General features: G+C 49.1%; 1 protein-coding gene across 13 annotated transcripts; it reads left to right on the top strand.

The window, feature by feature from the left end:
• Nucleotides 1-209: 209 nt before the first annotated feature.
• ZFYVE27 (zinc finger FYVE-type containing 27) lies at nucleotides 210-25,634 on the top strand. 13 transcript variants are annotated; one of them, XR_004431306.1, is made up of 13 exons: nucleotides 210-417; nucleotides 1,564-1,761; nucleotides 7,715-7,785; nucleotides 9,407-9,593; nucleotides 13,243-13,338; nucleotides 14,437-14,549; nucleotides 15,268-15,407; nucleotides 16,238-16,324; nucleotides 17,709-17,729; nucleotides 17,890-18,034; nucleotides 18,281-18,419; nucleotides 22,071-22,117; nucleotides 22,444-22,528. XR_004431306.1 is itself a non-coding variant. In XM_033186714.1 (13 exons), the coding sequence occupies exons 2-13, from the start codon at nucleotides 1,565-1,567 to the stop codon at nucleotides 22,678-22,680; spliced, it is 1,197 nt and encodes a 398-aa protein (XP_033042605.1). In that variant the 5' UTR covers nucleotides 210-417; nucleotide 1,564; the 3' UTR covers nucleotides 22,681-22,949. The 13 variants fall into 13 exon arrangements, 9 of the variants coding, with proteins under 9 accessions (XP_033042605.1, XP_033042580.1, XP_033042588.1 ...); XR_004431307.1 differs by lacking the exon at nucleotides 18,281-18,419 and adding an exon at nucleotides 19,570-19,701 and having other exon boundaries at nucleotides 22,444-22,525; XM_033186714.1 differs by lacking the exon at nucleotides 18,281-18,419 and adding an exon at nucleotides 22,670-22,949 and having other exon boundaries at nucleotides 22,444-22,525.
• The last annotated feature ends 513 nt before the right edge of the window (nucleotides 25,635-26,147 follow it).

Here is a 26,147-nt window from a genome sequence, read left to right as displayed (position 1 = left end):
AAGGGCAACGAGGTGCACGGTCGCCAAGCACGTGCTCCCAAGGGTCCTCAGGTCTTTGTGAAACGCGGCCAACCAAGGACAACGATAACTCCAGCCTGCAACGCGCGGGGAAAGGCGCGCAGGCGCACTGCTGGCAAGGGGGGGGGGGCGCTCACCTGTGCTGGAGTGGGCGGAGCTAAAGCCAGAGCGGCATGACGTCATGAGGACGCAGCCGCAGAGCGATTCGCGTCCCGGAAGCGGCGGCGGTGGCGGAGGCGGCGTAGGCGGAGGAGATTTTCGGACCTGCGACTTCCCAACGGCCCTGGTAGGAGGAGCGGCGTTTGGCCGGGGCGGGCCTGAGGAAACGCTCTGGGGCCCAGTGGCTCTCCCGCTGCTCCTTCCCGAACCTGCCGTCTCTCTTACGGAGCCAGCGGCCGGGTACGTGAGGTGCCGGCCCCCCCCCCACACCCCGCGTCCCCGTGTCTCCGCAGGCTGTGTGTAGTTGGGCGCTAGGGCGCAGCAGGGGCCGCCACCTGCTGGCCCCGGGAACTTGGGCGTGGCCTTCCCTGTCCTGCCGCATGGGCTCCATCAGGCCCCCCTGGCTGCAGAGGTCTTGGCCAAGGCCAGTGCGGGCGTCGACCTACCTCACCCCTTCCTGGGCTTCTACCTGGCGCCGCTCCCTGCCTTTTTGCCCTGGCTCGGCCTGCGGTGATTTCGGCTCCCGTTGGCCCCTTTGTCCCATCCCCTCACCATCCCATCAGGTCGCGGCTAATTGCCTGGGACTGGTTTATGTTGCTCTTCGCCGAGGTTCCGCCCGCTCGTTTGCTGCTTAGCGTTCAGGGTAGGACTTTGAACTGGGGAAGACCGTAAAGGCTCCTGGGTTTCCTCATCAGAGAGGGCAGAAGGGAATGGGGCGTTGTGATGCCGACTGCCCTGGGCGGAGATGGCCCAGGAAGTTGTTGGGAACTGAAGGGTTAGAGGATGGGGCGGGAGTCCTGGAGCACGGTATTTCATTCACTCATTCAGCAGGCATTTGTTAAGCACCCACTGTGTACAGAAACAGTCGTGAATGGCGGCCAGTTAAGAGCAGAGAGTTTTACTTTGACGTAGTAAGTGCTCTGCAGTTGATCTTAGCCACAAGGCCAAGAAGCGATGTGATGTGATAAGTGCTCTGTTAGGGTGAGTACGTGATCCTTTGGGAGCATTGGGGAGGGTCTCCCAGTCCAGAGTTGGAGGTGTCAGAGACTTGCCAGAGTAAGGGAGTGATGTTTAAGCTGATACCTGAAGGATGAGTAGGAATTAACCAGGTAAAGAGTGGGAGAAAAATGTTCCGGGACATCATTTCATTTCAGCCCATGGGCTTCCTCGCTACAGCGATCATTTATGCTTGGTTTTTATGATTTTTAGTTTTGATGGATCTGTGGGGAAAAGAGCATTGGACGGAGAGTCCAAAGAGCAGGATTTTAGGTCTGAATTCACTTTGCCTTACTCACAGGTTTACTGTGGCACCACCTGAAGCAGTAGGTAGAAGTGTGTTGGGGACTAGATGTGCAATGCAAATGTTGGTAATTATTATGGTTACAGGATGCAGACATCAGAACGTGAGGGGAGTGGGCCGGAGCTGAGCCCCAGCGTGATGCCCGAGGCTCCCCTGGAGTCTCCACCTTTTCCTACCAAGTCCCCAGCGTTTGACCTTTTCAACTTGGTTCTCTCCTACAAGAGGCTGGAGATCTACCTGGAACCCTTGAAGGATGCAGGTGATGGTGTTCGATACTTGCTCAGGTACAGACTTTGTGGAGTTGCTCGTGTCTGCTGTGCCTTCTGCCTTCCTGCTCTGTAGTAACTAACACCGGCCGTTTAGGCAGTGCCTGGGCTGTCCTTTCTGCCCTAGTGAGGAGCAGTTCTGGGAGGTCTTTTCGGCCTCTGGGTTTATCTAGGCCTACCCTGTGTCTCAGACCCAGCCCAGGAAAGGCAGATACTGGGAATGATCCTGCCTTTCAGCAGGATTCTTCTTTGTGACTGAATAAGCTCCTTCCTCCGGACTGCTGGACAGCCTTGAACATCAGGCCTTCTGCAGCTTAGAGCAGGCTTAATTTTTTCCTTTGCTCCCAATATTGGCTTAATTAATATTTAAAAATTAGGGTATAATTTTGAACAAAAGTTTAAGAAATACAAAAATCTATGAATAAGCAGATACCATTTTCACTATTTTTTTTTTTTTTTGAGACAGGATCTTGCGGTGTTGTCCAGGCTGGAATGCAGTAGTGTGATCATGGCTCACTGTAGCCTCAACCTCTTCGACTCAAGCGATCCTCCTACCTCAGCCACTGTGCTTGGCTAATTTAAAAAAAAAAAAATTGTAGAGAGGGTCTCGCTGTGTTGCCTAGGCTGGTCTTGAACTGTTGGGCTCAAGCGATCCTCCTGCCTCAGCCTCCCAAAGTGCTGGGATTACAAGTGTGAGCCACTGCACCCAGCCCATTTTTACTAATTTATTGAGATTATGGATTTTAATTTTTTCCCTCCTATCCTGCTTTGATTTTCATTCTCTATAATTTTCTTTTTTTTCTTTTGGCTCATTTTATTATGTTAAAATTATTATTATTATTATTATTATTTTGAGACAGAGTCTCACTCTGTTGCCCAGACTGAAGTGCAGTGGTACGATCTCGGCTCACTGCAAGCTCTTCCTCCCGGGTTCACACCATTCTCCTGCCTCAGCCTCCCAAGTAGCTGGTACTACAGGCACCCGCCACCACGCCCAGCTCATTTTTTGTTTTTTAGTAGAGACGGGGTTTCACGTGTTAGCCAGGATGGTCTTGATCTCCTGACCTCGTGATCCACCCACCTCAGCCTCCCAAAGTGCTGGGATTATAGGCGTGAGCCACTGTACCCAGCCGTTAACATTATTTTAAATTACTTATATGGCATTCTACTCCCTAAATATGTCAGTTTTTATCTCTAAATAATTTAATTAAGGATGTTTCTTTCAAGATCAAAGTAATATCATACCTAACAAAATTAGTAACTTCTTGGTATCATCCTATACTCAGTTCATATTCCATTTCCTCAGTTGTACCATCTATTTTGGCTAAATCACATTTCAGTCCAGGACTGTGCATTGTTTGTAGTTATTATGTTTTTTTTTTTTTTTTTTGAGACGGAGTCTCGCTCTGTCGCCCAGGCTGGAGTGCAGTGGCCGGATCTCAGCTCACTGCAAGCTCCGCCTCCTGGGTTCCCGCCATTCTCCTGCCTCAGCCTCCCGAGTAGCTGGGGCTACAGGCGCCCGCCACCTCAGCCGGCTAGTTTTTTGTATTTTTTAGTAGAGACGGGGTTTCACCGTATTAGCCAGGATGGTCTCGATCTCTTGACCTCGTGATCCGCCCGTCTCGGCCTCCCAAAGTGCTGGGATTACAGGCTTGAGCCACCGCGCCCGGCTATTATGTCTTTTAAGTCTTTTTTCAGTCTAATCGTCTCTCATGATGTCGACTTGCTGAAGAGACTGAGACTGAACTGACTTTCCTGGAGAATTTGCTGCCGAGATTTGTCTGGTTTCTTCCTCGTGGTGCAGACTGGAAGTTAGATTTAAAGGTTGGATTTGATTCAAGTTAGAAAAGTTTTTTTTTTCCCCAGAGGTAAATGTTGTGTCCCTGATATTGCATTGCATCAGGAGTCACACAAAAACCTGATTGTCCTAAAGAGCAGAGGTTTTTAACTTGGAGCCTATGGGTGAATTTTAGGGATCAGTGAATCCCCTGAAACTGCATATAAAATTGTGTGTCTGCACATGTGTATATTTCTAGGGAAAAGCTTCTAGTTTTCATCAGATTCTCATAAAGACCCTCAACCCTATAAAATACCTGAGAGAGACTGGTAGGAAGCAGGGTGAGTGGAGTTAGGTTAACCTCTGAGGATGCCATTGCATATTTATCAACGCCTCAGGCTGGAAATAGTGGATGGTTTGTTACTAGTTCTCTGGCCAAGGCCCTATATTTTTCTTGTTCATCTAATTTATGTCAGTATCTGTAGAGATGAGCTAGTCAGTGTTCCAGAGCTGTGTTCTCTACTGTAAGATCACTGTACTCTTGGCACAGGGGGTAGTGAGACAGTATGAGGGGAGGCTGTTTTCTCCTTTTATAATCTCAGCATGATGTGAAGTTTGGTCTTTAGGAGAGAGGCTGTGTCCCCTGGCACATTCTTTGTATGTGTGTGTATTGCCCTTTGTGGTAAAGTACAAAAGTTAAGTATATCCTGCCCTGCCCTCCTCCTTTTCCTCTACTAGTCTGTAGTGCTTCTTAGCATACTAATGTGTTAGGGTTTTTCCATTTTATGGAAATTGGAGGATGTGGTAGGATTGGTTAGCTGGATGCAGGAGGAGCATTGGATCTAAAAGCCTCCAGGAGCCTGCGGTTTCTGTGCTGCTGGGAGAGGGAGCATTGGTCCGTGAAAGTGGCTGTCACGTTAGTTTGTGCTTTTGATTGTTCTTTTCTTAGTAAAGAGGATTTGACTTTGAAGAGGGACCTAATCTTGGGCTCTGGCTATTAGGTCTGAAGCCTAGAGCTGCAGTAAATTGTTAACAGACTCTCTTCTGGGATCAGCCACTCTACTGCTTGGGTCTCCTGGGACCAAAGTGTCAGTAAAGACATTTTATAGAAGGCAAGAGGCTTTAAAATGAAAGTGACTTGAGTGGTAGTGTGATGTTTTTATTTCCAAAATGGGATTGGCTTTTATTTCACTTTTACCCTGGTAGCTGCCACTAGAGGTTTTGAGGCCTAATTAGGGTGGTACAGGTGGAGTGTGTTGAATTTCAGGAGAAAGACAGAGATATCATTTCATTCCCTTACTCATAAATTTTATTAAAAAGTAAAAGCCCCTTTACACTGTTGGTGGCAGTGTAAATTAGTTCAACCATTGTGGAAGACAGTGTGGCGATTCCTCAAGGATCTAGAAGCAGAAATACCATTTGACCCAGCAATCCCATTACTGGGTATATATCCAAAGGATTATGCATCATTCTGCTATAAAGACACATGCACATGTATGTTTATTGCAGCATTATTCACAATAGCAAAGACTTGGAACCAACGTAAATGTCCATCAGTGATAGACTAGATAAAGAAAATGTGGCACATATACACCATGGAATACTATGCAGCCATGAAAAAGGATGAGCTCATGTCCTTTGCAGGGACATGGATGAAGCTGGAAACCATCATTCTCAGCAAACTAACACAGGGAGAGAAAACCAAACACCACATGTTCTCACTTGTAAGTGGGAGTTGAACAACGAGAACACATGGGCACAGGGAGGGGAACATCACACACCGGGGCCTGTTGGTGGGTGAGGGGCTAGGGGAGAGATAGCATTAGGAGAAATACCTAATGTAGATGACGGGTCGATGGATGCAGCAAACCACCATGGCACATGTATACCTATGTAACAAACCCACACGTTCTGCACATGTATCCCAGAACTTACAATAATAATAAAAAAGTGAAAGCCCTGCATAAATTAGTTAACCTCATTCAGTAACTCTTAAATACTCCCATTAGAGAACAAGAAAATATATTTAGCCCCGGCACGGTAGCTTACGCCTTTAATCCCAGCACTTTGGGAGGCCAAGATGGGCAGATCACCTGAGGTCAGGAGTTTGAGAGTTTGAGACCAACCTGGCCAAACCTGGCCAACATAGTGAAACATCCCGTCCCTACTGAAAACACAAAAACCGGCCAGGCGTGGTAGTGTGTGCCTGTAATCCCAGCTACTAGGGAAGCTGAGACAGGAGAATCTTGAACCCAGGAGGCAGAGGTTGTAGTGAGCCAAGATGGCGCCACTGCACTCCAGTCTGGGCAACAGAGCGAGACTCCGTCTCAAAAGAAAATACATTCAATGCTTTGCCAGCAATTTACCTGTTTATTTTTCTGATATTTGTCTCCCTCCTAATGACTCACCTTACATATTGTCACTGCCTTTAGAATTTGGGTGTCGTCGCTTCATTGTTGCATCTGTGCTTCTCTTTTTTTTTTTTTTTTTTTTTTTTTTTTTTTTTTTTGAGACGGAGTCTCGCTCTGTCGCCCAGGCTGGAGTGCAGTGGCCGGACCTCAGCTCACTGCAAGCTCCGCCTCCTGGGTTACACCATTCTCCTGCCTCAGCCTCCCGAGTGGCTGGGACTACAGGCGCCTGCCACCTCGCCCGGCTAGTTTTTTGTATTTTTTTTTTTTAGTAGAGACGGGGTTTCACCATGTTAGCCAGGATGGTCTCGATCTCCTGACTTCGTGATCCGCCTGTCTCGGCCTCCCAAAGTGCTGGGATTACAGGCTTGAGCCACCGCGCCCGGCCGCATCTGTGCTTCTCTTTCACTACTAAATGTCCTTTATCGGAGATGGAGCCAGCAGCATTTGCTTGTTCTCAGCAACCTGAGTCTCTGGTCTTCCTTCCCTCTTTAGGGGATTCTACATTGCCATTTGGTGGTGGTGGTGGTGGCAGCGACTGTATCTTGTGTTTGCTTCTGTCTGTTCCAGCTCACTTAAGGTGTGATTGCTAAGTGAATGCTGCACCCTACTTTCATCTTGATTTTTAATATATTAAAATATTTACTACTGTTTCTCCTTTTGAATTAATAGGTATTCAAAATAAACTCTCAGATAAACTCAAAGTTTCAAAAACACGGACATAAGAAGATAAAGGCACAAACGGGGCCAAAGAAGTCCACAATTTGTTCTTTCTTGATTTCCGTATTAGTTGAATCTTGTGCAATGATTATATATTCTTAAGAAATTATAAAAAAGAATAGAGGAAAATATTAAAAATGTTTGTCAGTGTCACCTCTTTTTTTTTTTTTTTTTTTTTTGAGACGGAGTCTCGCTGTGTCGCCCAGGCTGGAGTGCAGTGGCGCGATCTCGGCTCACTGCAAGCTCCGCCTCCCGGGTTCCCGCCATTCTCCCGCCTCAGCCTCCGAGTAGCTGGGACTACAGGCGCCCGCCACCGCGCCCGGCTAGTTTTTTGTATTTTTAGTAGAGACGGGGTTTCACCGTGTTAGCCAGGAGGGTCTCGATCTCCTGACCTCGTGATCCGCCCGCCTCGGCCTCCCAAAGTGCTGGGATTACAGGCTTGAGCCACCGCGCCCGGCCCAGTGTCACCTCTTAAGGAGAATACAGCCTTACAAAACACAGGTTAAATGGTATTAACTGGGTTTCTTAACTGTTTTTTTTTTTTTTTTTTGAGATGGAGTCTCGCTCTGTCGCCCAGGCTGGAGTGCAGTGGCGTGATTTCGGCTCACTGCAAGCTCCGCCTCCCGAGTAGCTGGGACTAAAGGTGCCCACCACCACACCCGGCTAATTTTTTTGTATTTTTAGTAGAGACAGGGTTTCACGGGGTTAGCCAGGATGGTCTTGATCTCCTGACCTCGTGATCCACCCGCCTTGGCCTCCCAAAGTGCTGGGATTACAGGCGTGAGCCACCGCGCCCGGCCTTCTAAACTGATATTTTAGAAATTCTTCTTCCTTTTGGGAGAAAGCACTACAGACCTAACAGTTTCCTCACCCCAGGTGCTAATGTGTGACATCTTACCGCCTCTCCTGTGCACCAGTCCAAGTGAGAGGCCCCCTTTTCGTTTCTCCTTGACCTTCTGTATTCCAGGCCTCCTCTCTGGTTTGATGTCCCATCTGTGCCGCCCGGTCTCCCCTCCCCAGCTGGAGGAGTGGCTCTCTGTAGTGATCGGGACTCTCTGTGTTGTAGGTGGCAGATGCCTTTGTGTTCCTTGCTGACCTGCCTGGGCCTCAACATCTTGTTCCTCACTTTGAATGAGGGTAAGAACTGCCTTCAGGGGCCAGTGGTTTTTGTGAATGAATGTGGGGAAAGAACACCTGGATGCAGCCCCACCCTGTGTGTGGGAGCTGCTCTTGTTGTCCTGGAGTTAGTGTTCCTCTGTGTCTGCTTGGAGTCAGAAACAGGCTCTAGAGGGACAATCCAGGCTGAGCTGCCTGCTGTGACCTTGGGCAAATTATTGGACTTCCCTGTTAAGGCCTAGTTTTCCTTATCTCTAGAGGGAGGATAAAAATGATGCTTTCCTCCTAGAGTATTTGTGAGGAATGCGGCAGTCTAGGCATAATACTTAGCACAGTGCCTGGCGTGGAAGAGGCAGCCAGTGCATTGTAGCTGCTCTAAGTATTATTGTTGTTTCCTTCTTGACTTCCTGCTGAGGATGCATTCACCTTTTTCCGTTTTGGTTTTCAAGTGGATTCAAGGGTCATCTGGGGACATGCCATGGGTGAAGGTACTGGGAAGGGGAACTGATAAGGGGTTTTTGCCATATCTGTTGCTTTTCTCTGGTTCAGCTAGTGAGCCTAGCAGGAGCTGCTGGGCAGTCATCAGCAGTGAGGAGTGGCATAAAGCCTTTGAGATAGAAGTGTGGACACATGGGTGTCTGTTGGGGTCCTGAGTCATGTCTCCTATGAACCTCTTACTACAGTACATACCGTGACCCTACCCTGTCGGTGGTTGGCACTGGCAGATGGCCACATAAAAAGACCCCTCAGGGTGAGAATAAAGAGTCTGGGACAGAATGTTTGGAGGAGCTGGGCCATTATTCATGTTTTTGTTCTTATATTTACCTTGTATTTCTCAGTTGTCTTCTTTGTTTCCTCTGGAGATAGGGGTTGAGTAGGTTGAAAATAAATCCAGTTCATACAAGATCTCATTTTCTGTTTCTTAGTTGGACTCATCTTTACCTGTTCAAAACTTCGTAGGATGTTTGATTTTTTCTATATTTTTTTTGATTTTTGATTTTGATGTTTGATTTTTTCTATATATGCTCCCAAAGTAAATCAGTTCCTGTGACATGTTTAATAAGCATTTATTATGTGCCCACTGCTCTGTTAGCTTGCTGTTGGGGTGCTATGTTACACCCCAACAAAAGAAGTTCCAAAGAAGTTCCTCCTTTGAATTTTATCTCGACTTTGCCATTTCTCAAGGCACAGGTGTCTGCAGTGTCCTAAAAGCTGAACGAAAGACCTTCCAGTCTTCCTTAGTGGCCCAGAGGTCCGAGTGTCAGGCATCAGGAGCACCTGGCAGTCACACTCCAGCGTGAGCCTCCTACTGTGTGCTAGCAGCATCTTAAAATGTATTAAAAGTGAGGATGGAGCCACAGCAGTGACCAAAGGGACAAAGTCCCAGCCCTCAAGAGCTTACTTAGTAGAGGAGACAACAGACATGCCTGTAATGTGTCATGTGGTGATAAGGTCTGTGAGAAGTGAAGCTGGGTTAAGGGGACTGGAGAGTAGGGGTGTGACACTGTGTCATACAGGGCCATCAGGGAAGGCCTGACTGGCAGAGCCCTGGAGGAGGTGAGGAACAAGCAGTGGGCGTCTGGGTGGGCCGACTCCTGGTCTTTGCTTACCTGTGTTACCTGCAGTGTTTTTGATTCTGTAGGTGCATGGTACTCAGTAGGTGCCCTGATGATTTCAGTGCCCGCCCTGCTGGGCTACCTTCAGGAGGTTTGCCGGGCACGGCTGCCTGAGTCCGAGCTGATGCGGAGGAAGTATCATAGTGTGAGGCAGGAGGACCTGCAGAGAGTTCGCCTGTCTCGTCCTGAGGCTGTGGCTGAGGTGAAGAGCTTGTGAGTATGGAAGAGAGGCCAGGGAGGTGGGGGAACAGTAACAGCAGCCATGACACTAAGTGCTAGCTTTGTGTGCCAGACATTATATTAGGCAAACCACAGCTGTTATTTCATTTAACCTTTTTAACAGTTCTGAGAGGTAGCTAATATTAACATCTTCCATTTAGGGGTAAAGAAAAAGGCTGACTTACTTAGCTAGAAAGTGGCCAAGCTGGGATGAGAATCTAGATCTGGCTGTTTTCACAGCTCCTATTCTTTCTGCTGGAGAGACAGTTTAGAGTCTTGATTAAGCATGTGCATGTATAAGCCACTGCCTGGGTTCAAATCCCAGCTCTCCCATTTACTTGCTGTGTAACATTGGGCAAGTTGCTTAGCCTCTCTGTGTCTCAGGTTTCTCATCTGTTAAAATGGAATGATAACAGGGCTTACTTACAAGGTGGTTGTGAAGATTGAACAGATGTCTGGTACCGGGGAAGTGTTGAGTAGATACTAGTTATCACTATACTGTGGAGAAACTTCCTAAACATAACAGAGCTGGTACTTCTGAGGAAGCATTTTAAGACTTGAAAAATACTCATCTAACAACTTCAGTAGCAGTGGGCATTTACACTTCCCTTCCCTGGAGTGGGATCTCTGCATTCTCTTGAGATACAGTAGGGGCAAAAGAAGTTTTAAACAAATAGATATCTGGGCCTCACCCCAGAAATTTTGAGTCAGTTTTCTGGAGTGGGGCCTGGATATGTAGTTTTTTTAAAAAAGACTTTCTTACTTTGAAATAGTTTTTTATATGTGTGTGTGTATACATATACACACACACATATATATATATATATTTTTTTTTGAGACGGAATCTTGCTGTGTCACCCAGGCTGGAGTGTAGTGGCACCATCTCGGCTCACTGCAAGCTCCGCCTCCCGGGTTCACACCATTCTCCTGCCTCAGCCTCCCGAGTCGCTGGGACTACAGGCGTCCACCACCATGGTCGGATAATTTTTTGTATTTTTAGTAGAGACAGCGTTTCACCGTGTTAGCCAGGATGGTCTTGATCTCCTGGCCTCGTGATCCGCCCACCTCGGCCTCCCAAAGTGCTGGGGTTACAGGCATGAGCCACCGCGCCTAGCCATTTTTTTGAGACAGAGTCTTGTTATGTCACCCAGGCTGGAATGCACATCTTGGCTCACTGCAGCCTCGGCCTCCTGTGTTCAAGCGATTCTCATGCCTCAGCCTCCAGAGTAGCTGGGATTACAGCTTCCACGTCCAGCTAATTTTGTATTTTTCGTAGAGATGAGGTTTCATCATGTTGGCCAGCCTGGTCTCGAGCTTCAGCCTCAAGTGATCTGCCTGTGGCCTCCCAAAGTGCTGGGATTGCAGGCATGAGCCACCGCACCCAGCCTGAAATAGTTTTAAACTTAAAGAAGTGCAAGAATAATACAAAGAACAGCTTTATGCCCTTTACCCAGATAGAACAATTGTTAACATTTTGGCGTGTTGGCTTCGTCTGTCTCTCTACATATACATATTCTTTTCTTTTTCCTACACCATTTGAAAGTAAGTTGCAAACGTAACTGTTTACCCCAAATACTTCAGCATTTATTTCCTAAGAACAAGGACATTCACTTATATATCCACAGAACTGTAATCAAAATTAGGAAACTTGGCCGGGCGCGGTGGCTCAAGCCTGTAATCCCAGCACTTTGGGAGGCCGAGACGGGTGGATCACGAGGTCAGGAGATCGAGACCATCCTGGCTAACACGGTGAAACCCCGTCTCTACTAAAAAATACAGAAAACTAGCCAGGCGTGGTGGTGGGCGCCTGTAGTCCCAGCTACTCGGGAGGCTGAGGCAGGAGAATGGCATAAACCTGGGAAGCGGAGCTTGCAGTGAGCTGAGATCCGGCCATTGCACTCCAGGCCGGCGATAGAGCAAGACTCCGTCTCAAAAAAAAAAAAAAAAAAATTAGGAAACTTAACATTGATAACTAATGTATAATTTGTAATCAGATTTTACCAGTTTTATTAATAAAGTTCTTTTTCTTCTTTTGTTTTCGTTTTCTTTTTCTTTTTTTTTTTTTTTTTACTTTTTGAGATGGGGTTTTGCTCTGTCGTCCGTGCTGGAATGCAGTGGCATGATCATGGCTTACTGCAGCCTTGACCTCCTGGACTCAAGTGATCCTCCTACCTCAGCCTCCTGAGTAGCTGGGACCACAGGCACATGCACCATGCCCTGCTAATTAAAAAAATTTTTATGTAGAGATGGGGTCTCACTGTCTTGCCCAGTCTGGCTTTGAATTCCTGGGCTCAAGCAATCCTCCTGCCTCAGCCTCCCAAAGTGCTGGGACTACAAGTGTGCGCCAGTGCAGGTGGCCTAATAAAGTTCTTTGTATCAGTTTCCCTGATCTGGGATCCAATTCAGGATTATACATCATGTTTAATTTTTTTTTATGTTTCTTTAGTCTTCTTTAATGTGGAGCAGTTCCGCGGTCCTTGTTTCTTGTGACATTGACATTTTTGAATAGTGCAAGCTTATTGTTTTGTAGAATCTCCCTCATTTTTGGATCGTTTGGTTCCTTGTGATGTGTCATGTTCAGTGCATCCGCATAAGGAGGCACACGATGTCAGGAAATACTGACTCTGATCACTTGGTTAAGGCATCCGTACTGTAAATTACCATTTTACTCTTCTTTGGTAGTAATTCGAGGGGAGATACTTTGAGACTATGTAATTATCTTGTTCCTCATCAAACATTTACCGACTTCTTTAAAAATCCATTGATGGGTCTTGCCTTAATCAGTTTATTACTATGATGGTTGCAAAGATGATCTTCTAATTATTCTATTTGCATTTTTTTTTAACTGGCTTTCTACTATAAGAAAGCTCTTCCTTATTTATTATCAGTGTGAACTCATAGATTTATATTTGATGAGTTTTTTATTTTATATTTTATTTATGAGAATCTGTTACTATCATTATTTATTTTGATATCAAATTGTCCTAAATTTGGTCAGTAGGAGCTCTTTTGGGTTGGCTCTTGTTTGCATTGGTCCCTGTCAATTTTGAGTGCTTCCTTACTTTATGGTACAACAGGATGGTCAAATTCATCTTATACTTCCCTGCCGCAGCCCTGAAATCAGCTTGTCTCCAAGTTCCCTGGTTTGCCTTCGGAAACCCAGATCTAGGTTTAGATTGTGCTCATGGCTTCTGTGGTTCATCCATGTTTAAAAAAACAACAGCCAGAACTCCCCAAGTGAGTCTGTTTCACATCCTAGGTGGAGAATATCATGCCATTTTTTCTGACAGCTGCTGTGTACCTGTGAGGTGGGTCCTCTGATCCTCATTTTATAGATACAGAAGCTACAGCCCTGGAAAAGTTCAGTAGCCTGCCTGACATCAACAGCTAGGAAGAGACCAAAGAAGGAACGTTTATACTGTTTCCACCTCAGCAAGAGGCTCCAAAAAGGGGACTGAAAGGTAGCTGGGGTGGCTTAGCCAGGCCTGTTTCTCCCATGCTGTCTCAACCCCTCTCTCTTTAAGCATATGGTGAGTGTGTTTAGAGAGATTGACTATCCCTAGCCAACTGTACCTGCAAGGCTCCAGGCTCCACTTCACAGGGCTTCTGTCCTGCCCACTCACCAAAGCCCCTGTGTCTGTAGCTTGATCCAGCTGGAGGCCTTCCTGAGCCGCCTGTGCTGCACCTGTGAAGCTGCCTACCGTGTGCTGCACTGGGAGAACCCTGTCGTGTCCTCACAGTGAGTGACCCCTCCTCTCCCACCACTACCCTGTAGGAATTTGCAGCTTGAACCCGAGCAAAGCCAGCTGCCTTGAGAGGACCTCTGCCCCCTCCTACCTCGGGAAGAGCTCGCCTCCTGGGCTCTTGTGTGTGTATCTGCACATACGCTTGTGGGCTCTAATGTAGGCTTTTGTTTAGATGCTTTCTTTTATGTGTGGTAAAAATATTTTAATAATAGAAAAATAACTCACCGTGTAATCCACTGTGCAGCCCAATCTCATGTTTGTTTTGCTTGCTAGAATTTGTCATATGCATCTACTTTATGGATGTATAATTTCGTAGTGTATGTTTGATTTTTCTTTTGTTTTCCACTTATCATTGTATTAAAGATGATTTTCTTTGTTGCTATATAGCCTTTGGAATTATTTATAATACCAGATTAATATAGATGGCAAATATAATTTATAGAACCATTCTGTTATAGATTTAGTCAATTTCTCTTTACTAACCCCATGGTAAACATTTTTATGGATTTAGCTTTAATCTGTTAGAAAATTTTTCTTAGAATAAATTCAAGGATGAAACTACCATACAGAATAGGTGTTTTTGAGGCTCTTTAATGTGAATAATAGTGATAACTAATGTTTGTTGTCTTCACCTGGTGCCAGGCACTGCTCAGCATGTCCTCTGTGTTACCTCACTCTTATAGTAACTCCATTAGGTATGCGCTATTTCAGTCCCCATCTTACACGGGAAGGGAGCTGTGCCCAGAGAACCAAGAGACTTCTCAGAATGAGAAGTGGCAGAGCTGGATTCAATCCCAGTCTGTCTTACTCTAGACTTCAGAGTCTAGACCTTGAGGAGTGATCGTGGTTGAACCAGTTCATGTGCCCCCAGCTGACACCACCTCGGCCTCACCAGCATTAGATGTTTGCACCGGTGACTTGTAGTTCTTTGTCTTCATCGCCATTTTCCACTGGTTTGATGAGCGGGTCTTGTCAGTTTATTAATGTGCCCAGAGCTGTGTCTCACCTGGACCCCGCTGTGGGTTTGCTCCAAACCCGTCTCCTTCTGCTGTTATGAATTTCTGATGTTGTGGTTCTTCCCTGTCATCCAGGTTCTATGGGGCTCTTCTGGGCACGGTCTGCATGCTGTATTTGCTGCCACTCTGCTGGGTCCTCACCCTTTTAAACAGCACGCTCTTTCTGGGGAATGTGGAGTTCTTCCGAGGTGAGCCCTGGAGGGCCTGACAGGGATGGCTAGGCTAGGCTCCCCAGTTCTGTCTCTATAGCTAATCATCAGTTTGCTGTGCTTCCACAAGGGGCAGCACCACACTGGGGTCCTGTCTCATGGGCTCTGTGTCTTTGAGATGTTAGATGAAGCTGGAATCTCACCAGGGGAGGGTGCTACCATTGGGCTCCCATCTCCCTTCCCTCCCTTCCCAAGGCAGATGAATCAATGCTTATATATATGGCTTCTGGAAGATGAGGGAAGGATGTTTTCCCAAAGCTGCCTCCCATCCCCTGGGGTGCAGCCACCTGGAGTTGCCACCACATGTCTGTGTGATCCCAGAGTACCCGTCTGTTGTCTGGCTTCTAAAGTGCTGAAGCAGTCTGGAGAGGCACTGAGTCACAGAGGCCTGAGTCTGTACATATGTTTGGGTGATTGCTGTATTTGTTTTCCTCCCTGTGGTAGAGTAATTAATTACAGAAGCCATGATTTATTGACCATTTGCTACATTTAATCTCTGTAGCCATCTAGGGCAGGTGGTGTTATCTAAGTTTTGTTTAAGAGGCTCAGGTTAGATGACTTGCTCAGAGTTAGGAGGACGACTCTTTCCTGTAGCATAGGGAAGAGAGGCCAGTCAGCTGCAGAAGTGGGTACCCTCAAAGTGCCACTCATGGTGTCTCATTTTTGCCTCCTACCCTGTTCTCCACTCCCTGGGTAGTTGTGTCTGAGTACAGGGCATCTCTGCAGCAGAGGATGAACCCAAAGCAGGAAGAGCATGCCTTTGAGAGCCCTCCACCACCAGATGTTGAGGGGAAGGGTGGTCCCATGGACAGCACGCCTGCCCTCACACCCACGGAGGTAAGTGCCACTGTCAGGGCAGAGCCTGCTGTGGCAGCTTGTGGGCCCCCCTGTTATCAGCTTGTTTATGGCTCCTGGGCTGGCCTCTGTCGTAGTTCCTGCTGTTTCCCAGGCCTTATCTCCCCTGAAGTGTTTAATAATAATAATTGGAATAAAAACAGCTACTCCGTGCTTCGTTGAGTGCTTGCCCTGTGTCAGATGCTGCTCCAAGTGCTTTATAGATAGACAGTCACGTCATAGAGTGCAGGTTCTTTCTTTCTCCTTTTCTTTCTTTTTTGTTTTAATTTTTTTTGAGTTAGGGTCTCCCTCTGTCACCCAGGCTAGAGTGCAGTGGGGCAATCACGGCTCACTACAACCTCCACCTCCTGGGCTTAGGCAGTCCTCCCGCCTCAGCCTCTTGGGTAGCTGGGATGCAGGCATGTGCCATCATGCCCAGCTAATTTTTTTGTATTTTTAGTAGAGATGAGGTTTTGCTACGTTGCCCAGGCTGGTCTCAAACTCCTGGGCTCAAGTGATGTGCCTGTCTCGGCCTCCCAAAGTGCTGGGATTACAGGCATGAGCCACCACACCAGGCTGGTGTCTAAGACCCCAGCCCTGTGGTTCTAGAGCTCGTGCCCTCAACCACTGTGTGATGCGGCCACTGTAGGGCCAGCCGTGCTCGTGCTTCCATCTTCCCCACCCTGCCAGGCTAGAGGTTGCTCCTTCCTGTGATTTCCTTCTTTCTTGCAGTTGTGCCATTTCCTGGTGTTTTGGGTAGCCTGGATGCTGGCTTGAGGAGGGGGTCCTCTGCCTTAGGGAGCAACGCTGCCATCCTTCTCCTTCTGTCATAGAGTCTCTCTTCCCAGGACCTCACACCGGGCAGCGTGGAAGAGGCTGAGGAGGCTGAGCCAGATGAGGAGTTTAAAGATGCGATTGAGGTGGGTGGCCCTTCCCCAGCATCCTCTATTGAGCAGGCCAAAAATTGGGTGGTCCTGGAGCTGTTTTTTGTTTTTGTTTTTCAATGTCCAAGTGAGAAGCTAAAACTTGCTGTGAGCTAGAACTGGTTGAAAGGGTGCCACTGAACCCCTCCCCGCTCCTGTTTCTTGTTGAGCCAGCTGTCCTGGGTGCCCAGGGCAAGAATGGCTCTGGAAGTCTCCGGGTAATGCCCTACTGGGGGAGCTGGATGATTTCTGGCCTTTGCTGGAGACCGTGGGCTTGGTGCCTTTGATATAGGAAAGGCGGCTTTTGAGGAGGCTGCTGCCCTGGGTCTCCGCTCTTCTGCAGAGTGAGTTCCATAAGATGTCCCTTTGCCGGGCAGGGAGGGGAGGTTGGAGAAAGTAGTTGCATGGCCAACTGCTAGGTCGGGAAGTTAAACAGCCTTCTTGATTTTAGGATGGTGATTCAGACTGGTAGTTTGCAGAAGTTGTTTTATTTGGCATGCACAGTTTCAAAATAATTTTTTGAGCCAATGTTTAAATATGGAGAGATTTTTGTTAGAACTGCAGGTTTCCAGTTTCTCTGGTAGCCCTGAGTATGCAGCAGTAGGTGTTGCTAAGGAGCTGCTGTCCCCTTTACGTAGGTCACAGGTGGCTACAGGTGGTCTTCAACACCCCTGCTGTATCTTGTCGCTGAGATCAAGTGGCAGTTGCCATTTGTCACATTTGCGTTTGTTTTTCTTAGAGTGGGATATAATTTCTCTTTATTTATTTCTCTTTGTAAAGTGGGAAATTGAGATGTAAGAAAAACACCTCATGGATTTCCACTAGGCCTGTGATTTACCCCAATTCACCTCAATCATACATCAGCCCAGGCCATGCAGGCATTTGACTTTCTAATGGCTAAAAGATTGCTCCAAAACTTTGATATATGATTATAGACCGTGAATCTTGGTGGAGGGAATTTGTAGAGCAGGGGTTTTCAAGCATTTTTGTTCATGACCTGTAGTAAGGAACACGTTTTGCATCTTGACTCAGTTCACACTTAGGTCTATAAAATATGTAAAACTTAAGTGAAACAAAAGTTTCCTGAAAATACATTTTAAGGGATTTTTTTTTCCTTTTTTGTTCTACTCAAATAAAGACCTACTCAATTAATATCACCCAGTTTGAGAAACAGTAGTACCCAGCTTTTTCCAAGGCTGTTCCATGCTGGGATCCCCTTTTGGTGGGGGCGTCTGTCAACGTAACCATTTGGGAAGTGCACAGAGCTCAGAGCAGTGCTTCCATGCTTCCCTCTGCTTGGGGGCCCCTCCAGGCAGCTTCTTTCTTCTTGCTATCTTTTTCTCTCTGTTTTCTCTCCTCTTCCCCGCACCTTGGGAGGCAGGAGACCCACTTGGTGGTGCTGGTAAGTGGAAGGCTTGGTGGGTGGGCAGGGGCTGGGCTGGGGAGGGTAGCTGAACCGGTTGCTGCCACACCTCGTGGGGGCTGCTGTGCCGGATGCCTCTGCACGCAGGTCCCGCAGCCTTGCAAGAGGTGGGCAGGACTGGAAGGAGCTGTTCCCACAGGAGGATGATGAGGGTGTCCCGTGCCCAGCAGAGGATGAGCTGGCCCTGCAGGACAACGGGTTCCTGAGTAAGAATGAGGTGCTGCGCAGCAAGGTGTCTCGGCTCACGGAGCGGCTCCGCAAGCGCTACCCCACCAACAACTTCGGTTCGGCCAGGGCACAGGGCTGGGCTGGTGGGGGAGTAGGGGGCCACTGCTGGGACTTGGGGGGGAACACCCAGCCACCGGGGCAGAGTCTCAGAACCGTGGGTACTGACTTGTGACAAGAGCAAGGAGTGAAGGTGTGTCCACGGGACCCTGGGGCGCTAGCAGATGCCCGACAGGACTGTTGAGGGAGTGGGTGTGGGTTCCTTCTTGTCCCTCTGTACTGATTGGACATTCACTTGTGGGAAGACAAGGAACTCAGTTTGGGAAATGCCATCCCAGGACTGCAGAGAACTGTAATCCTGACAGAACTTCAGAAGGCAGTGTAGCATGATGGTGAGGAACAGAGTGGAGTTTCATCGCTTGCTGCAAATCCCAGCTCAGCCAGGTGTCCTTGAGCAAATTATTTCACACCCTGTGCCTCAATTTCCCCTTCTGTAAAATGGGGATCATCATTCTAACCTCATAGGGTTGTTACAGGTCTCATGTCAAATAAGACAGTAGTACTTACGAAGGGCACAGTGCTGGTTGGTTCATAGTGAGTAGTGGGTGCGGTTAATGTGGGAGGCCCTGGCCCACCCCGTGGGTTCCTAGGATCCTGTCTTGGTCTTTCTGATCCAGCTGCAAGCAAGTTGAAGCAAACATTGTTTCTCTGGACATGATAAGAGCCCTGAGTTCACCTCTTCCCAGTCAGTCGTTATTTTACTGAGGGTTGGGGAGAGCGGTCAAGGAAGGCAGCTTTGGAGAAGGGTGGACTTGATGGTTAGCACAGCTTGGAGACCTGGCTTAGATCAGCAGCGTTGGGAGCTGAGCCACATGACAATTGTGGAGGAAGCCTAGAGTAGCTAGGTTGACCTGGGAGCTGCTTGCTCCTAAGGAAGGGCCCTCCTGCCTGCTGTCAGATGGGAGCAGGGGAGGGTGGCAGTACTGTGGGTTCTGGTGTCGAGTGAGTTCTAGGGTGTTTGCCCTGGAAGAAGCCTATGGAGTTTATCTTGAGAAATTTAACTCAGGGCCCCCAGGGTCCTGCCTTCCTACCCCCATAGCAACCAGGGCAGTTGTTTTCTCAGGATTAGATGTCCTGGGCAGGCTCTTTCCTTCTGCTGTGTGAATGTCCCCCAGTTACTCAAGATCTCTTTCTTTTTTTTTGAGACAAGGTCTCACTGTGTCTTCCAGGCTGGAGTGCAGCGGCATGATGACAGCTCACTGCAGCCTCGACTTCCTGGGCTCAAGTGATCCTCACAGCTCAGCCTCCCGAGTAGCTGGGACTGCAGGCATGCAGCACCATGCCTGGCTAATTTTTTTTTTTTTTTCCTAGAGACAGGGTCTTACTTTGTTCCTCAGGCTGGTCTCGAACTCCTGGGTTCAAGTGATCCTCGTACCTTGGTCTTCCAAAGTGTTAGGATTACAAGTGTGAGCCACCACGCCTGGCCTCTTTTATTTATGCTGCTGGCTGACTTCTGTAGGGCATTCTATATGTTCATTGATCTATTTACCCTCCATACTTGCACATGTGTGATCTCATTTCATCCTTACTGTAGGTGTGACAGGAGCAGGCAGTTCTTAAGGGCTCAGAGCAGCCAGGTTCCAGCAGTCCCTAGTAGCACTACACACAAGAAGTATTACTCTGGTCCAGCAAATAATATATCTATTTCTACAACTTCTAAGTAAAGGTACTTAGTTGTTCCCATTTTACAGATGAGTAACCTGAGGTAAAAACAGTGCTTTGCCCAAAGACTTTAGCCTGGAAATGGTAGAGCTGTGACTCAAATTCAGATCGTCTAATTTGGCTCTTGTGTTCTTTGTACCTCTTCATCCTCCCTCTCCATTTTCCCTTTGCCCTCATGTGTGCAGTCCCTTGTTTTATGTCTGTCCCGCTTTTGTATTTGATTTTTGATTTGGATAATCTCTGCCAGCATGGGCAGAGGCCTTTTCAGTTTCCCTCAAGGATGGCAAGGGCAGAAAGTGCTTCTTTTCTTAAACCCCTTTTAGCTCCTCATCCTTCAAGACCACTCACTTCTTTCCCTTTTCTGAAATGTTCTCAAGCTCTTTGCTGTGAGGGCAGGTGTAGCAGCTCTGCTCCTGCAGCCTCTGCTCATGGGTCTGGGTCCTGAGAGCAGGGCGAGGGGAGCTGCTTTGGGGGCTGTCTTTCTCCATTTCAGCTGCTATAATGAAATACACTAAGCCGGGTGGCTTTTAAGTAGTGGAAATCTCTCTCAGTTCTGGAGGCTGGAAGTCCAAGATCAGGGTGTCAGCAGGATCAGGTTCTGGTGAGGTCCATTTCCGCCATCATAGACAGCACCTTCTCACTGTGTCCTCGCGAGAAGGAGGGTCACAGCAGTTCCCTGGGGCCTCTTTTATAAGGGCAGTAATCCCATTCACGAAGGCTCCACCCTCATGACCCAGTCACCTCCCAGGGGCCCTGCTTTGAGTGTTAGGATTCCACATGTGAATGTTGGGGGATGGTAGCAGGGGCCATTCTGTTTACCCCTGCCCATGGATGAGGGGATGCATGGGGAGAATGAGGGCAGACTGTGCAGGAGCTTCTCTGTGGCCTCCATGTGGGAGAGGTCTTGCTGGGGAGGGCCCTCCTTTGTCCTGGAGGCTCCGTAACTGTTGCCCTGGCAGGTCCCACTGGGCCTTAGTGCCCCTGCTCTCATGGCCGGCATCATCACATGGTGAGTGGGGATGGGTGAGTCCAGGCCGTTGCCGAGAAGGGGCAGAAAGAGTTGGTAGGTGTTGGAAGGGAACATCACCTGACTGAGGTGCTCTCAGTGCCCAGAGCCCTCCCTGGCTCTGGCCTGTGTGTGGGTTCACAGCTGACTCACCAGCCCACTTGGCTGTCCTAGGCTGCTTGGCCCTGGCATCCCATTCAGTTCAGAGGAGCCCTTGGGCATAGGCCAGTGTCAGTCTTTGAGTAGATCCTTTTGCCTGTCCCATTCACCTGCGTCCCTTGTTAAGGAGAGGCTGGGGCAGGCTGGCTTCCCCAAATTCTTAGTGTAGGGACAGAATCTTGGAGCAGCAGTTTCCTGGTTTGGCACCAGCAGCAGGCTTGTTCTTCTTTTTCCCTGGCTGATTGACAGAGTGGGCATTTACCTGAAGCGCTTTGGCCTCAGATTTCCCCTGGCTCTAGCTCAGGTCTTCCTTTCCCTGAACCTAGGGAGTCTCTTTTAGCAAGAACTTCAGGTGATTTTGGCTGGACAAAGGAAGGGACCACATGTAGCCGTCAATAAAGCTTTAGGGCCTTTGTGTGAAAGTGAGGCATGGTGCTCTGTACCTGCCCAGACAGGTGGTCCGGCTGGGTCACAGCAGGACTATGGGCCCCACATCCCGGAAACCTCCTCCTTCCCTATCTTTCCTCTCCCTTTACACCCTATTGTTGTCTTCTAGCCATTTTCTAAGCTGCCGTTGCCCGTCCACTGTTGCCGGGCACTTGGCCATCCTGGCATCTCTGGTAGTTTAGGCAGGACCTTGCCTTGCTCTGCATCCCCCCATGCCACTCACTGCCTACCACAGTTGAGCATTCTACCCTTTATGTCTTCTCGGAATGTGCCTGGCTCTCAGCTTCTCTCCTCCAGTCTTCAGGGGACAGAAAGCAGGAGTTTGGGTTTTTAGGAGGAGTTTCTGTCTTTAGCCTGTGGGTGGAGTATTTGTAAGGCGTTGTTCTGGAAAGGGTCGTGTTAGGCAGGTGTCATTTGGGGATGCCTGTGGTCAGGTCCCTGCCAGCTTAGCTGGCTTTCCAGGAGTGGATTCTGCTGGGTGCTCTTTGAGTTCTGTTGAACCTGCAGGTGGGGCCACTCAGCTCTGGAAGGGTTCAGGGACTGGTACCTATGTATGGCTGGAAACATCAGTTCTCAGGGGCTATCAGTCTTCTTAGTTTGAGTCCTTTCTGGCTCTGAATCTGGCCTTGCTCCCTGGCTCACTGTGTCCAACCAAGGAGGCTGGGCAGGTGTCCTGAGTTTCCCATTTAGAAGTGCTAGGAGCAGGTGAGCGTGAGAGTCCTGGGATGGGCGGGGACTGAGCTGCTGCCTCTGTTTCTCAGGGAACTGCACAGGCTGCTCGGCCACCTTCTCAGTGCTGAAGAAGAGGGTGAGTGTGAGGTTGCATTTGTTGGGGACAGCGTCCTTGGGACTGTCGGGTGGGGAAGAGTTGAGGGGAGTCATTGAGGAAGTCTGGCTCGGGTCACATTGGGCCTGGCAGTGGCTTTCTGGAGTGAGTGTGCCCTCCCCTGCTCCTGTGCCACCTTTCACCAGCCTCCCCAGGGGGCATTCCATTTGCTCTCTTTCCTGCTCCACTTGGGTACCTCCCAGTCCCAGTTTCCTTGGGTGGGATCCGCTGGTGTAAAGGAGGGAGGCGCTGAGAACTCCAGGTGCCTGAGGGTGGGGGACACATCTGACCTTGGCTCTTGTCTGCAGCGGAGCTGCAGTAACTGTGGAAACAGCTTCTGCTCTCGATGCTGCTCCTTCAAGGTGCCCAGGTCCTCCATGGGGGCCACAGGTGAGTGGTGCAGGTGGTGGGAGGGCTTGGTTGGTATCCCATCAAGGGGATGCCACATCGTGGCAAGGGGGCGAGGGTGTCAGAGGTCAAGGGAACTTGGGATTGTAGTCAGGCCTATGGGAACGTTTCCTCCATCCCCTTCAGCAAAATCCTGAAACATTTGGTACATGCCGAAGAATAGATATGATGTACCTGTGAATTACGAAGGGTAATAACAAGATGAATACCTGTGGCCACTTCCCTAAAGTTGAAAAACAAGAGCACTGGCAACATCCCCGTGGCTCCCAGCACTGCTCCTGCCTTCCTGGAGTCAATCCCAGCTGCACTTTTAATCCTTATTTCCTTGGCACTTTGAACAAAAGTTAAAAATCCCTTTTTTCCTTTTATAAAAGCTGTACATATATGTTGTAAATAACACAGATAAACAAAAGGAAGAAAAATATTCCTGATTTCTTCCAGAGAGAACAATCGGACGTGGACCCTGCTGCTCATTAGCTTGCATGTAGAATAAAAGCGCGTGCATATTCCTGAAAAATGTGGTCACGTTTCATGTGCCGTTTTGTAATATAACATTAAACCAAGTTCTTTTTTTTTGAGATGGAGTTTCGCTCTTGTTGCCCAGGCTGGAGTGCAGTGGTACGACCTTGGCTCACCACAACCTCTGCCCCCTGGGTGCAAGCGATTCTCTTGCCTCAGCCTCCCGAGTAGCTGGGATGACAGGCACGCACCACCACACCCGGCTAATTTTGTATTTCTAGTAGAGATGGGGTTTCTCCATGTTGGCCAGACTGGTCTTGAACTCCTGACCTCAGGTGATCTGCCCGCCTTGGCCTCCCAAAGTGCTGGGATTACAGGTGTGAGCCACCGCGCCCAACCCAAGTTCTTTTTTCTTCCAATGCAAGTAACACATGCTTACTAACTAGAAAATTTGGAAATTATTAAGCAGAAGAAGAAGGAAGAGAAAAATAACCCTGTAATCTTACCACCCAGAGATAACCACTGCTAAAACATTTTGGGAAGTTTCACTGTAACATTTTACTTATTTTAGTCTTATTTTTTTGAGACAGAGTCTCGCTCTGTCACCCAGCCTGGAGTGCAGTGGCACCATCTCGGCTCACTGCAACCTGTGCCTCCTGGGTTCAAACAATTCTTGTGCTTCAACCTCTTGAGTAGCTGGGATTACAGGCATGCACCACCACGCCTGGCTAATTTTTGTATTTGATATTTTATTTAAAAAGACATTTTTAAAGGTGTTCTGTTCGTGCCACAATGATGTCTAATTCATAGCACAGGAGCAGCCTGCTGTTGGCATCATCATGCCCGGGATCCCTAGTTCCCATGGAAAGAAGAGTCTCTGCGGGCTGGGCCGGGGGTCTGTGTGGGGCATTTGGGAGAGTGGTTCTAGTAGTTGGGGCCATGAACCAAAGGGCACAAGGAAATGTCTCACCAAGTTCTTCCTCCTTTTCAGCCCCTGAAGCCCAGAGGGAGACTGTGTTTGTGTGTGCCTCCTGTAACCAGACCTTGAGCAAGTGAGAAGAGAGGCCAGGGTCCAACCAGGCACCCATCCTTGGGGCCAGAAGTAGGCCCCCCACTCTCCCCACCCCTGGCCCCCTATGGTGTGTGCTGGGCAAATGTGGCCTGAATGCTAGGTAGGCTTCCCCTTCTTTCCTCGCTCTCTCCAGCTGGATTCTGGAGCTGTTCTCCACCCCTGAGAGTGGCTGGCAGTGGCTGCTGTCAATCCCTTGGGGAGAGGAGCCCCTGGAGGGCCTGGCATGTTTGCCCTGCTCTGCCTGGGACTGAATGAGTGGACTCAGGGCTGGGCAGGCAGTAGCCACCAGAGGGCAGCAGTGAACTAGGCCAGGTCTGACTGGGGTCTGATGACCAGCGTCAGTGTGCCTATGCCTGGGAATTCCAGACCTGAGGTTGGGAAAAGAGGTTTTTCTCCTGTAGGGTACTGGCCAGGCCCTCAGCCTCAGAAAGCCTGCAGAAGGGCTTGGGAGTGCCACACCCCATCTTGGCTGATTGAATGTCCTTCCAGGCACCAGGATCTCATCATTTCCCCCATCAGAGGGTGTGGCCAGGCCTGACAAGACCAGGGGTGCTTCTAGAAACAGGGTTGAAGTTCCCAGATTCCCCCAGAGGAGAATGTGTATAGGAGGGGTTGGCTGAGTCCTTCAGCATTAAGTGGAGGAAAGCATGGGGAAGCCCCAACAGCTGGACAGACCTCAGCCTCCCCTCGAAGACACCTCCATTCACAGACTCAGCCCACACGATGCCCTAGTGTCCCCAGCTGCGCTGGAGCAGCTGCAGGGCACTCGGATCACAACTTCTGCACCCTCTGCCCAGAGTCTGAGGCAGTCCTCTACTGGCCCAGCGCTCCAGCTTCCTTTCCCTGCCTCTTATCCCATGGAGTGGGAGGCCAGGTGAGTGGAGCAGAGGTCCTGAAGCCCTTGACCCCTGGGGGCCTGGGAAGTGTAGGATCTCTCTGGGCTGGGTCCTGGATCCCGGGGCTATTCCCTGGAGGACAATCTCAGTTATGGGATAAGGCCCCTTGGGGGTCTCCATTTTCTTTCCAACAATTTCATATTCACTGCTGTACTCTTACGGGCTCAGTATCTCTCCCTTAGCCATGAGCTGGTTCAGGCATCCCTTCCCTTCCCTGGAGCTGCTTTGCCTTTCTAAAGTATTTATTTATTTATTGCATGGTTCCTGGGAACATGTAGCACAAGGAATGGGATGAGGAGGAATTGGGAGGGGGTCTCCTACTTAGAACTCTTCCCTGGAGACATGGACTGCCTGGGACTCAGGACCCATGAGGGGGCCGAGAGGTTTCTACACTCGGGGAGCAGGGGTGCAGAGAGGCAGGTTGGGGAGACAAGGGACCCATCCTAGGCCCAGGCCAAGCACTTTAGCTGGGACTCTACAGCCAGGGACCTGCCCAGGCCAGTGGAGGTGCCAGAGCCCTGGGGAGCCTGGCACGCTTTGGTATCGTATCGCCTCTGTGTCCTGTTAGGAGAGTTCAGTACCCCGTGCTTGCTTTACACTGGAGAGGAACTAAAAGGATCTCTGTGTCTATGGAGAATTGTCAATAAAAAGGCCTCAAGCTTCTTGTTTTTGTCCTGTCTTTGTGTTGGCATTTTCCCTGAGACTGGAAGACCAGATCTCCCTGCCACTGCTGGAGTTTTGCAGGCCTGGGCAATTCCTGCAGGACCAGGCTGAGGGGTGGGCCTTTGGGACACCCTGGTGGCAGGGGTGTGGGGGCTGCAGCCTGGTCTGGGTGTGAGCTGGGGGCCAAGAGGAGGAAAGCTGTGCCTTGCACGCAGGAGGGGCTCAGCACATGCTTGTCAGATTGACTTGAGGCCTAGTCTTGTGACCAAATTGTGAGGACCCAGCACTGGGGGTTGGGGTTGGGACTAGAACTTGGTAAATGCCAAACAATGCAGACTTTAGAATGGAAAGATTTTAACTAATCCCTCTGAGAAAGCCAGAAAGGGTGAGCCTTCAGGGAGGCCGAGAGCGGCAGGAAAGAGGATTGGACATGAGATGGGAAGTACACACCATGCCCTGAGCTGGGGCAGGTGGGTGGCGGGTGGCTGGGTGCTGGGCACTGGTAAGGGCTTTG

Source organism: Trachypithecus francoisi, unplaced genomic scaffold (genome assembly GCF_009764315.1).
Source record: "Trachypithecus francoisi isolate TF-2019V2 unplaced genomic scaffold, Tfra_2.0 Contig01579, whole genome shotgun sequence".
NCBI classification, from domain to species: domain Eukaryota; kingdom Metazoa; phylum Chordata; class Mammalia; order Primates; family Cercopithecidae; genus Trachypithecus; species Trachypithecus francoisi.
This window is presented reverse-complemented; position numbering and strand designations above follow the sequence as displayed.